Genomic DNA, 12,090 nt, shown 5'->3' with positions numbered 1-12,090 from the left:
TCAACTTTGTGATTTTTTTTTAACTACAGGCAAAGTTAATTGTTAGTGTAAAATGGTCACTTACTAATGTAGCCATCCATGTTTCTGAAATAGCTTGTATTTCACCAGCTTGTCATCTTTGAGTGTCATTTCACAAAATAACTTTGTAAGACTAAACTGTTCTCTACCAGCCTGAACTGTTGTCAGGCACTGATAAACATCTCAGAACTATTATGTCTATACTTGGAAAGTGATCTTTTAAGCTTCACCAAAATTTTACAATGTGAGGGAACTTTCAGAAACTGTTCTGCTGTAGCTACAGAACTCTGGTTTTGCCAAATCTGTGGGAGTAGACGCTCATATCTTTAGTAATGCAAGGTCAAGAAGCTGGGTCCTAATAGGAATCATTCAACAGGCTTTTAAAACAATGTGGCACCTAGTTGACAGAATCATTCAGAACCAATCAGATAGGCTTTCTTAGCTAACATATCAGTAGTGCCACTGAAGGACTTCACCCTGTTGTCAGGATCAGCCACCTTACGTGATATGATTTCTGTTATTTTTATAAGCAGTGAGTGTTGTCATATTTTTTATGCAAACAGTTTTAATGCTGCAATATCTGGTTTTATTTCTGTTTATGTACTTCGCAACCACATCTTCAGCAGATGAGTTACAGCTTTGTTTGCACTTCTTAAATAATATATTCCACGTAATCCCTACAGGTGGCTGGTAAGAAAATAGCTTTAAACTATGGGTTCCATCCTATAATTACCAGCAAAGGTAGAATTGCAGGCACGTTCCCTTTGCTGCAATGATTGATGGAACTGTGTGTTATGGGGCAGGGTAGGCAGTAAATATGCTTTTTTTTCTTTTTCTTTTTTTTTTTTTTACAGCAATGACAATTTCATTTACTTCTCCAAATGGTGTTTCTCCAGGTATTGCCCACTATATTGAGAAGATATATAGTGCATGTTACATGCACTGCATTTTTAAAAGGTGCTTTGAGGCTGTTCCCAGGTGTTCACGTATGTAGCATTGTTAATGACAAAAACTTTTTCAGAAAGAATTCCATATTTCTGAATTGTTTCCACCATTGTGTGATTTGGCTAAAGTTTAGTTGTCTCTAAACACGCGCACATTTTTAGGAAAGAATTCAATCAGAAACTTCCTTCTCCTCGTCTGCTTGAAATATCTTCAAAAGACAAACAGGGCACTGCCAGGATATTCACTATATATTTTAGTCTGCCATGAGACTAATTCCAAGACATTGATTCAGCAGTTCTTTCAGGTACAGGTTGAACTTCTCTAAGCAGAAACTCTCATCTGACAATATCCATAATCTGGCATGATTTTTAGCCACCCGGACAACCACTTACCATGGGGGTTGCAAAGTATCCTGCAGCCTCATGAAGTTTGTTTACAGCCACGAGTCCTGGTTCTCAGTGTTCTGTGCGTTGTTTAGCTGTAATTGACCCCTAAATGTTTTCGAAGAGCCCAGTAAGCAGTGGAAGTGTTGGTAATCCTGCTAGACAGTATTGACCTCCCATAGTCCAGGAAATTGTCTCATACAGCATTGGTCAGGTCCCCAGGGGGCCAGATGAGAGGTTCAAGTCCAGCTACATTAATTACATAGCTGGAGTTGATGTACCTTAATTTGAGCTTCTGCACTATGTTATGGGAGGTCAGTGAGCACAAATGTGCCTGTCAACTTCCATTACCTCTCGTAAGGGGTAGGAGTACTGGTGCTGACAGGTGCTGTGCGCTTTCAGTTTAACACGTCCCTATGAGACACGGTAAATCGAACTCTGGAAGATTGACTTCAGCAGAACTGATCTTGGGAAGATGTGCCCTAAGACATGTAAGCACTGCAGAAAATCTCTGTAAACATTTGTCCTACAATGCATCTTGCCTTTGATCTTCACAGTAAACTGATGCTGTTATTTTGTTTAGACTTCTTGCCAAGACCAGACAAGTTCTTGAGGTTTTATGTCTGTGCAAAGCACTCTTTGTATCTTTGTCACAGCTTGTTTTTTACATGTTTTTTTTACAGGAGTGTTACATGCTATTCAAAACCTCCATCTGTCACTTCCATGAAATGTTCCATTTGAGTATTTTACCTCTGCTCTCTTTAGCAGTTGTTTTGCCATTAAGCTCTTCAGTGTAGTTGGCATTGCCATTTTCTCAACCATGTGAAGCTCCTACGTGTGCTGCCCATGCTTGACTGCTCAAATATTAAAGTCTTACTGCTAAGCAAGAACAGGCTGGCATTAGACTGACTGTGATCCATCCAGGGTAGAAACTAAAGAGTGGATCCTCACCCCTCCACCCGAGGCTGAACTAATGGAATTTTGAGTAAATAATGGAAGTCTCATAAAAGTCACGGAATCTGTGACTAACTCTTAGCCTCAGTCTTCGCCTTCCACTGAATCAGCCAGGATGGTCAAGTGCTTGTGATCTTGCTACGGGCCTGGACTGCTGTCTGATCGTGTGTGACAATTATGTTGTGATGTAATTACTTTCACCATGAACAGTTGACACTAGCACAGCTTTTCAGCCTTCATCTGCAGGATTGACAGTATCCTGCTGTAGCCATGCTGTATAAGTGGGTAAGGTCAGTACAGTAATATGCTTTTTGAAGGTTAGACTTAAGAAAATTTTGTCAAAGATACATATGTTGTCTTTCTAACCAAATCATCCTACTCACCAAAGCACTGGTGGAGACTACTTGTTACTAAAGATACCTTTGGGAATGTGTTACTTTAGTCATTACACATGCCTTATCGAAACTCAATCCTCAAATCCTATCTTTCCATTTTTAGAAGTGTTTTTATATGGAAATTGTGCCTGTAAAGTAAATTTTAACATTGACAGTATTGCTTCCCTGCCTGCCTCACCATCAAGCCAACAACGAAGAACCTACATTTCTTCCCTGTGGTATATTTGTGGTGAGGATTACAAAAGTGACTTTTAAGCCTGACAGTGTCTGTTGCTCAGTGTATGGTATTAAAACTATAAAATCACTACAAGTAAAATTACCATTCTGTCAGTAGTTGCTTAGTGTCACTAGCATTGTTTCCACTTGTACTAGGAACTGATTGTCTTACCCTGACCCAACTACAATTTTCTTTTGGCAATCAGACTCTTTGGGATATTTGTAGTATGGCTTAGTGTTTGAAAACACTATCTAATACAGAGGTTAGCAACCTTAAGGGGAAGTGCTGAAATCCGACCTCTTGACCTCTCTATATAGTCTTGAGTGCTGGTGGTGATAATTTTTAAAGCCTGTAGTAGTTCTGCTTTCAACAGCTTTATTAATAAATAAATGGTAAAGCTTTGCATCTTAATTTAGGTGGTGGTTGGTATCATGGACTGGTATTTTGTTAATCCACAGGTGGCATAGCTTTGAAAAAGGTCCTGGCTGCATGGGCAGGGCTGAGCTTCTGCCTTGCATGCCAATGAAAATCAGCTCACATGTCATTCATGGTACCCTTGCCAGGGGTTCTTGACCTTGATCTAATATCTGTTCTTACCAGTTTAGTATCGCTACTAAAAACTCTTCTGCGTTATACAAAACCTAAAATCGTAGTTTAGTCAGTAAAACTCCATCCCCAGCCCAGCAGGTTGTGTCTTGGTTGGTTTTGGAACCGCTATTTGACACTTTTCATAGTCATGTTAATCAGGGTATAAGGGGGAACATTAAAATGGACTTCTCCAGCATTTCTAAAGAGCTTTGTAGTTTGAAAGACTGGCTTTTTAATCTTTGTATTGCTAAATTGGCAACAGTATCCTGAATTCTTCTAAGCATAAGTTAAGCTGTGTGTACTCAGGGCTGAACTTCAGAGAGGGAGAATGCTGGTTAGTTGTTGGATCACCCCTAGATACACTTGCCTAAGGTGTTTTTTGTTTGTGACTCTTTTGGGATGACATAATTAAAAAGTAGTTCCACTGCCTGCAGCAAATTGAGTTTGGCTGTTCATATAACGTCTCATAAAAATCCATCAGGACGGTATTGCTGTCTTGTTAAAGATTTCCTTCTCTTAACTGCAGTGACAGTTTTCTTACTCACTTAACCAGCCAGACCAATAGTTGGTCAGTTCTGTCCCCTTTTTTGAGTTGACCTTCATATTCATTTCAATTCTAATTTATTTTTAGTGAGAAGGGAGAGAGTGATACATTTTTGTATTTGTCAGTTTTCTATTTCAAAAAGCCATGCATAGCTATCCAGCTGTGACACTTTGATTTTTACCTAATTTATCATACTTTTTGGGGATGTCTACTTCACATAAAAGTTAAGTGGTTTCCAAAGACTCTCAGTAGCATTGACCAAGTCTCAAATATTTAACTTTATACGAATATCCTAGAATATGCCACATTTCTCAGAAGGTCTGACTTAAATCTCCAAACGTCTGGTTTGGAATTTCTGTGGAACTATAGTATCACAAGAAAAAAGGTAGCTAATTGGTGTTGCTTTTATTATCTTATAGTATCTTAACACTTCATTAAGCAAGCATCTTATAAGGTATGTAAAGTGTAACTAAAAAAAATAGAATGCTGAAGAACATGAGAATAAGGGTTCTGAGAGCTGCAGGTTTCTGGTAGTTTGTGTTACTCAAACAGGTTCTCTTCTGCTTTGGTTTTCTTCAGACTTAATTTTAGTCCAGAAAATCATATCCACTGGGGTGTCTAGTAGACTAACTTTTCCATCCGACTATGAGATGTGGCCAGTTTTATCTCAATGTGTATGTAATCTGAAATTTTTTGTCCTTTGTCTCTGAAACACAATGCCTTTGCAGAACAAAGATCTTTAGTTTTTTTTTTTTTTTTTGTCCGTGTGCTGTAGTCAAGAGGTAGAACCTTTACAGCCTAACTGTTAAGAGGTTCTCACTAGCTTGGCCTGAAACTAGCATGTTAAAAATAGCAGTGTGGGCATTTTGGGATAGCCACCCAAGGTTGGATAGAGGATGGTAGGGAATGAAGGTGTTTTGAGCTTGAGTGGCTCATCTTAGCTAGTGCTGTAACATCCAGGCTGCTGTTTTGTAATACGTTAGCTTGAGCCAAGGTAGCTTTAATCTGTTTGTCTGGGCTAGGAGGTGCTCTGTAGACACCTTTGGAGACTCTCAGTTGTGAAAACTTTCCTGATCTCTTCTCCACACACCCCACTCCCCAGAATATATTGTTCACAGAGCATTGGTTCCCTTAAGCTATGTTCCAGGTCAGCGTTCAGCAACCAAAATAGCAAAAAGAGATTTTTTCCAATTTGGTGAAAAGCTCAATACCTTGAACGGCAATGCGTGTGAATACGAGACAATCATTAATAAATAATGCCAAACCATACTTTCTGTAACGCCTATTTTAAGAACAGAGCACACACTGATTTGTAATGCGATACACGTTTACTGCAAGATGTTCACAAACTTTTTACATATTCTATTTCCTCACACTTTATGTGTGTTTGTAACACTGTCTTCCTGACTTTCACTCCCAAATCTTCTTTCTCTGGAAGACGCTGGGGGTGTTAGGCAACCTTTTGAGATCACATCATTTGCTATTCAGATGTGAGTTCATTTTTTTTGAAGATAATCAGGGGTTTGTTTTTTTTTTACTTTGCAATTGTAGCATCAGGAGCCACAAAAGTCCTTAAAGAGCTGCAGGTTGCAGCCTCCTGCTCTAGGTAGATTTAGAGCTTGAGCAAAGGCCCAAATAAGAGAGAGCTGTGCAAGTTAATAAAAGGATTGGCTGGAGGAAGGACTGAATAAGGTGAGATCATTCACTAGTCAAAAGTGGGTCCAATTTTAAGTGTTACATTTTAAAATCAGATTGATACTGCCAAATCCTGAGTTGCCTCACCTCAGGTTGTGATCAGAATATAAAGTCCATCTAAAATCTAAGCTATATTTTTACTCTCTTTTAATAGAGACTTGCAACAGAGCATTGCTAGAGAGCCAAGTGCTCCTTCTATTCCTTCGCAGCCTGCGTACCAAACTGCAACAGGCGGAGGAAGTAAACCTGCTGCATCACCTGCGCCAACTCCAGCACCTAGAACCATGGTGGTAAGTAAAGGATGTGTTTATACTCAAGTTGATTATAGATGGGCCATCCTTAGTAACAGGGGTTTAAAATAAATTGATATGCTAAAGTTGTTATAATTAATGTACAGGGGTACAGTAGAATCTCAGAGCTAGGATTGACTGGTCAGCTGTACACAAAGTTGTTACTTCCAGTTTCAGTCAGGCAGCGCTGGAGAGTTTCACACACTCACACCCTGCTCCCCCTCCCCACCCAACCCCAAAAAAGGCAAATATTTGTCCTGTGCCTGTAAGGCATGTGAAGGTGGGCTGCTTGGCCCCACCTGTGCTGGGCACTCACTTAACAGCTGTTTTTGTCCCTGTCTCCCCTGGCCAGGAGGGGGACCAACCATTGCGCATGTGCGCGCGCGCTCTCTCCCTCTCACACACACATGCCCATCCACAGCCAAGATGGGGACAAACTTGCGAATGTATACTGGGGCTGAGTAGGGAGCTCAGCTGCCATTGAAACCAGGCCAGGAGTGTCAGCTGATGAAACTGCTCTTTGTTCAGAGTTAGAGACAGCTTCCATTCCCAAGGTGTCCATAACTCTGAGATTCTATGGCTCTTTTTTAAATGCCTATTGTCAAGTTAAAGAGGCGTGAAACATTCAGGAAATATCATATGGTTTCAAATAATAAAGTTGGTAGTAAACTTTGTTTCCTTTTTATCACCTTTCACTGTAACTTTCTAAAAAGATTGAATTAAGAAAGTGTACAGCAGCATGAATGCAGTGAGCTCTCAGCGCCACCTAGAGCAGCATGCTGGGCTCTCCCACCAGCCTTCAGTCACACAGAGTGGTGCTTCTGTGGTGTTTCAACAGAGCCTGGGGCTCCAGATGCTGCTTCAGGAGCAGTGGCGGTGCCTGGGGGCTCCGGGCCATTTGAAAAGCTGTATTCCTGTGCGTTTGCCCCTCCACCCTACCCCCTTGCTGGCTTGTCTGCCCCTCAATGATGTGGTTTACCTAGAGCAGTGGGGGAGCTGTCACCTAGCATTCCTGGAGTGGCTGCGCTTTAAACGTCAGTGTAGACACAGTTCACTAAACTTTATAGAATTGAATCTGATACATGCCTTGACAAACTTGAGCTACCTGACTTTTTTTACTATATTAAGTCTAGTAAACCACAACCTCCAGCACGCCCTCCACCACCAGTGTTTTCTGCAGCAAGTACTCCCTCCACTCCTGTATCAACAGCTGCTGGAGCCACAGCTTCTTCAGCTCCTCCGGCTGGTTCACCTGCAGCTACCATTGCACCCTCACAGGCACAGGGGCCGCCATATCCAACTTATCCAGGATACCCAGGGTAAGCTATAAGAAAATCTAATTTTCAGAATCAGAGAATTGAAATTAAATAAGATGCTCTTACTACAAATGTAAAATCCCGTTTAATTGGTTAACCAGCTAAACGCTAGGTTTAACCAGTTAGCTGATTAATCAGGTAGAGGGGGTGGCTGGGGAGAGGTCCCTCCAGCCCAACTGAGCTGGAGCAGCTCCCCTACCATGGATGGGGATTCTCTGGTCAGGCTGGAGTACCCCCTCCACGGTGTCTTGGGGACCAAGGCTGCTTCGGCTTGACTGGAGGATCCCTGGGAGTGCTTCAGCATGGTTGAAGCTGCCCCTGTCTGCAACTGTTACGGTGGAGATTGGAGTTTCCATTTTTGTGTAGAAATCTGATATTTCTTTGATTTGTCATGTCTACAGTTCAGATGCGACAGCAGTTCTTAATTCGGGACTGCTGTGGTGGACCTTGCTTAACTGACTGGTCGCAAAGTGCTAGCGCTTGTTGCTTCTAGTTCTTGCATTAAAGACAGCGACAACCTGTGGTGATTGCCAGACCAGCATCATGTAGTTGACAATGGTCCCTGATGCTGCTTTTGCATGTGCTCAAGTGTACTCTCATTGTGGGAGAATATATTATGGACCTCCTTCTGTTGGCAGTATTGTCTTCATGATCAACAACTAGTATTGGGCATTAACTTTTCATATCTTGTGTCACTCACTTCTTTAAGACTAGTAGCTAGACTGTTTGACCTTCCTGAAATACCCTTACTTGATTTAGAGCAGGATGGACAAACAGCTAGAGATGCTAAAGTTTAACTGCTTAACCAGTAAGCCAGAATCTAAACGAATGAGGCTTACCTGTTGCAGTTAACTACTACAAGCTGGAGCAGCCCCTCAGTGCCACAGGCAGAATATCCTTATCTGCAGCAGCTCCAGCAGGGGAAGGAAGTTGGGGAAGGGCATCTGGAAAGGCTGCTCCAGCCCAGCTGGACTGGAGGCTGGAGCATCCCTCACCTGGCATGCCAGGATCAGGACTGCTTCAGCCTGGCTGGAGTGCTCCATAATGCACCTAGAGCTGTGAGTGCCAGGGACTGTTCTGTCATGGCTGGAGTGCCCTGCCTCCTCCGATGCCCCCAGGGCCCCTCCATCTGCGGTGGCCCCAGAGGGACAGGAGGTGGTAAATGAAGAGGACGCAGATAGGGGCTGCTTCATCAGGGCTGGAGGCCAATGCGCCCCTCCCCAGTGAGCCAGGGTTGGGACTGCTCTGGGCCAGCTGGAGTACCCCCACCCACAGTGCACCTGGGGCTGCCACAGAGGGGGACGGCTATGGCCAGGCTGGGTCGCTGCAGATGGGTTGCTTCAGCCACGCATCCCCACCACCTGTTTAATCACTTAGCTGGTTAACTGAAAAAACTAAACAATTACAAAATTAAAACACTTTTAAAAGAAGAGAGTCTGTTTGGGATATTAAGACTGTAGGGTGTTGTGTATTTTGTGAGTGTGCTGTCACTAAAAGAGTGGTAAGAACAATTTTTAGTGAATTTAATAACTACTTGAAAGATTAAATGTAAAATGAAGACTTCATTTCCATTTCAGAAGTCTTCCTTAACATATACGTATGAAACTTATTACAATGATAAATATACATGTACGTGTAATAAGAGCTGTGCTCCTTGTCAGCAATACAGTTAACTCAGCTTGTAGTCTTGTGTTGCGGAGAGCTTTGAAGTCAGGGCAAGGGCAGGAAGGAGCCGTCGATAGCTGATCTAGCAGCTTTGCAGAGGTGACAGGAGAAAGAAGGGAAAGTGGAAGGAGTTGTCTTTATCCAAGAACCTGTGGTCACCCTCAGCAGTATATATGACCTGTCTCCCTTTCGTCTGGTGCCTGCTGTGGTGTATGCTCCATATGTCATCCTACTGCCCAAAATACAAATGTGAAAGGAGGAATGGAGAATTAAATAGCAATGAAAGCCAGCACTGGGGAGAAGAGACTAGTAAGAGAATTCTATACGAATATTCGAATGAACTCCTGAGTTGAGACTTCTTTCTCTGCACCCTAGGAGCATTTGCAGAATTGGGAGTCATCTAAAGCTCTGCTAATGCCTGCTTATCTCCTCATGACCTTCTCCTACTCCTCTCTCTCTCTCTCTCTCTCTCTCTCTCTCTCTCTCTCTCCTGTCTTGGAGCCAGTAGAAGGAATAGGATATCTCCATTTCTGAGGCAGATACTCTTTCTGTTAGTCACCTTTGTTGCAAAGAGTACTGTCCCTGATTCAACTCTGTGCTATTCAGGCAGAACTTGTCTTAGCCAGTAAGTTGGCAAGGTCTGAAAATACTAAATACAATTATATTTATCTTGGTTTAGAGCAAGGTCAGGTTATGAGAAGCTGTTTTTTCCTCATTATGTTGGATTTAATACACGCTTCCTAAAGGTTTTATGTGCAGTAGTAAATACTGTGAAGAAGGAAATAAGTTGAAACTCTCTCCCATGTGTCCTTGCTTAGCTTTCTTACTAATGGCCCATCCTGTTGTTGCCTCATTATATAACTTGTAATTTTTGCAATTAATGGATGCTGTTTTCCACAGGTATTGTCAGATGCCAGGGCCAATGGGCTACAACCCTTATACATATGGTCAGTATAATCTGCCATATGCACCACAAATGTATCAAAACCCTGGACAAGCACCATACCCAGGACCACAACAACCTGGATATCCATACCCTCAACAGCCTTATTACCCACAGCAATAACACTCACAGAGAAGTTCCGCTTGTTTAAAAATGAAACTTGCAATAAGCATACTAAACTTTTAGCTCCAATTAATGTATCATACTGTACTTAATGCAGTCTATAGCTCCTATCTGTTAAATACTCAAAGCTGTATTCTACTTTCTGATTGCACTAAACTTCTTGACAGATTTCCTGCAGTTGCAGTGTGAACACTAAGCATGATGTGGTCAAAATTAAATTACAGCATAATTCAACTGTATGAAAACTGTAACTGCACTTAAACTAGACCAAAATGTTTCTTTATGAAATCTTCATTTCAGTAGTAATGGGGATATTTGATAAGAAAAGCTGAACAGTGCTTGCACTGGGTGTGATATATTTTACAGAACTACATAGGGTTTCCTTCTATAATCTGTTGGTTTGTACCTTTTTTGTTTGTTTAGTTACCAACATGCTATTTTTGTCTAATCAAGGCTTTGTAAATCATAAGTAAATAAATGACATAAGAACAGTTTAATTTTTTTAAACATTTGCTAAGCTCATTACCAGAAAAATGGGTGGGGCAGGGGATGAGAGGTTTGATGTACAAGCTGCTCTGGCGCTGAGAGAGGGTGAGATGTTTCTCTCTGACTGGATTTATCCTTTGACTTCTGCTGGCCTGCCTAACAGAAGGCAGCCACTCCCTAGCTAAGCTTGTGACCTGAGTTTCCATTTATTCCACCTGCAGTTCTGCAAACCAAGACACCACGACCTTGGCACTGTCAGGGCTCGCTTGAGTCAAGGTAGATTTAATCTGTTTGCCTGGATTAGGACTAAATCTCTGGTTGGTATAAAATCTTTACCAAATTTAAATGAAATTTGGCAAGAGATTTGTTAGGACACATTAAACATAGTTCCTCAATTCAAAAATATTTAATTTTTTGTCACTTTATGCTCTCTCCACTTTCCATCTGCCACCTCCAACTCAAAAAAGAAACCAGAAAGTGAGGAGCACTAGCTGCCTACTGCATTCACCTATTCAAGATCTGGGGAATGAGCTTGGGACCAGAGAAGTTAATCAAAGACATCTTCTCGAAACAAGACAGCCAAGGCTTAAAATTAAGAAACTGATGACTGCTGTAGACTTGAATTTAATTTCCTGTTAGGCCAGTGTAACAAGCAGGCAGCACAGCACACCTGAGCAGCATATCTGGCCATGAATGCCTAAGGTTGCTGGTGAGCTTCAGCATGGAGCATGCACGAGATCCAGGGGTGGGGTGGGTCAGTGTGAAGGTGTGCTGGCAGAACTGTGAAGCTTCAAAAGAGACTAACATATATGCCAAGATCTTGCAGGACATGGTGGAAAAGAGAGACACCAGGGATGCACAGCAGTACAGTCCGTCAGACAGGCATACCAAAAGACAAAGCAAGCAAATGGACATTCTGGTCATTGTCACATTCATACTGCTTCTGAGTGGCTGCATGGGACTCTGGGGGTACCCAACCACTGTCCCCAAAGAGTCAGTGGATACTTCAGGCTGCCTCTGGCAACATGGTGGGTGAGGAAGAGGAGGAGAATGGTGAGCAGGTGAATGGGGCAGCTAGTCTTACTGACAGCCCAAGCTCTTTTTAAATTTTGGAGCCAGTCTCCACCCTGGAGGATATTTTGTTATTGGACCCTGATGGTTGGGACTGTACCTCCTGCGTGCTCATTTTTTAGATGTGCTACAAGTGAATGAAGGTAACTGACTGTGATCTCTGGCAGGTTCTGTAAACTACATAGTCTGGGCACCCCCGAGCAGCTTCCTAATGTGTCTGGAGATGGAGCAGGAATCCTTCCTCTGCTTCTCAATAAAGCTTTCAGATGGTTTTTTTTTTTTGTTTTGTTTTGTTTTGGTTTTTTTTTTGTTTAAAATCCTTTTCACGTTGTTTCTGGGACAGCCTGCATTATTCTGATCTCTGCCAACAGGATACCTTTCCCTGGCAGGATAGCAGTAAGTGATCTGCTATTGCTTCAGCACAAAGCAGTGCAGCATAAGGAAGAACCTTTGGTCC

The 12,090-nt window shown here is 42.2% G+C and overlaps 1 protein-coding gene across 2 annotated transcripts in view; it reads left to right on the top strand.

Moving 5' to 3' along the window:
* PDCD6IP (programmed cell death 6 interacting protein) overlaps nt 1-10,573 on the top strand; it is a 42,909-nt gene extending 32,336 nt beyond the window's left edge. For both annotated transcript variants that reach the window (XM_074988195.1, XM_074988194.1), the window contains exons 16-18: nt 5,894-6,029; nt 7,158-7,348; nt 9,911-10,573. In XM_074988195.1, the coding sequence (XP_074844296.1) occupies nt 5,894-6,029; nt 7,158-7,348; nt 9,911-10,076 (493 nt within the window). In that variant the 3' untranslated portion in view covers nt 10,077-10,573. The remainder of the gene's footprint in view (nt 1-5,893; nt 6,030-7,157; nt 7,349-9,910) is intronic.
* Nucleotides 10,574-12,090: the final 1,517 nt, after the last annotated feature.

Source organism: Carettochelys insculpta, chromosome 2 (assembly GCF_033958435.1).
Source record: "Carettochelys insculpta isolate YL-2023 chromosome 2, ASM3395843v1, whole genome shotgun sequence".
NCBI classification, from domain to species: domain Eukaryota; kingdom Metazoa; phylum Chordata; order Testudines; family Carettochelyidae; genus Carettochelys; species Carettochelys insculpta.
The sequence above is the reverse complement of the archived record's forward strand: the minus strand, read 5'-3'. Positions and strand labels throughout refer to the sequence as shown.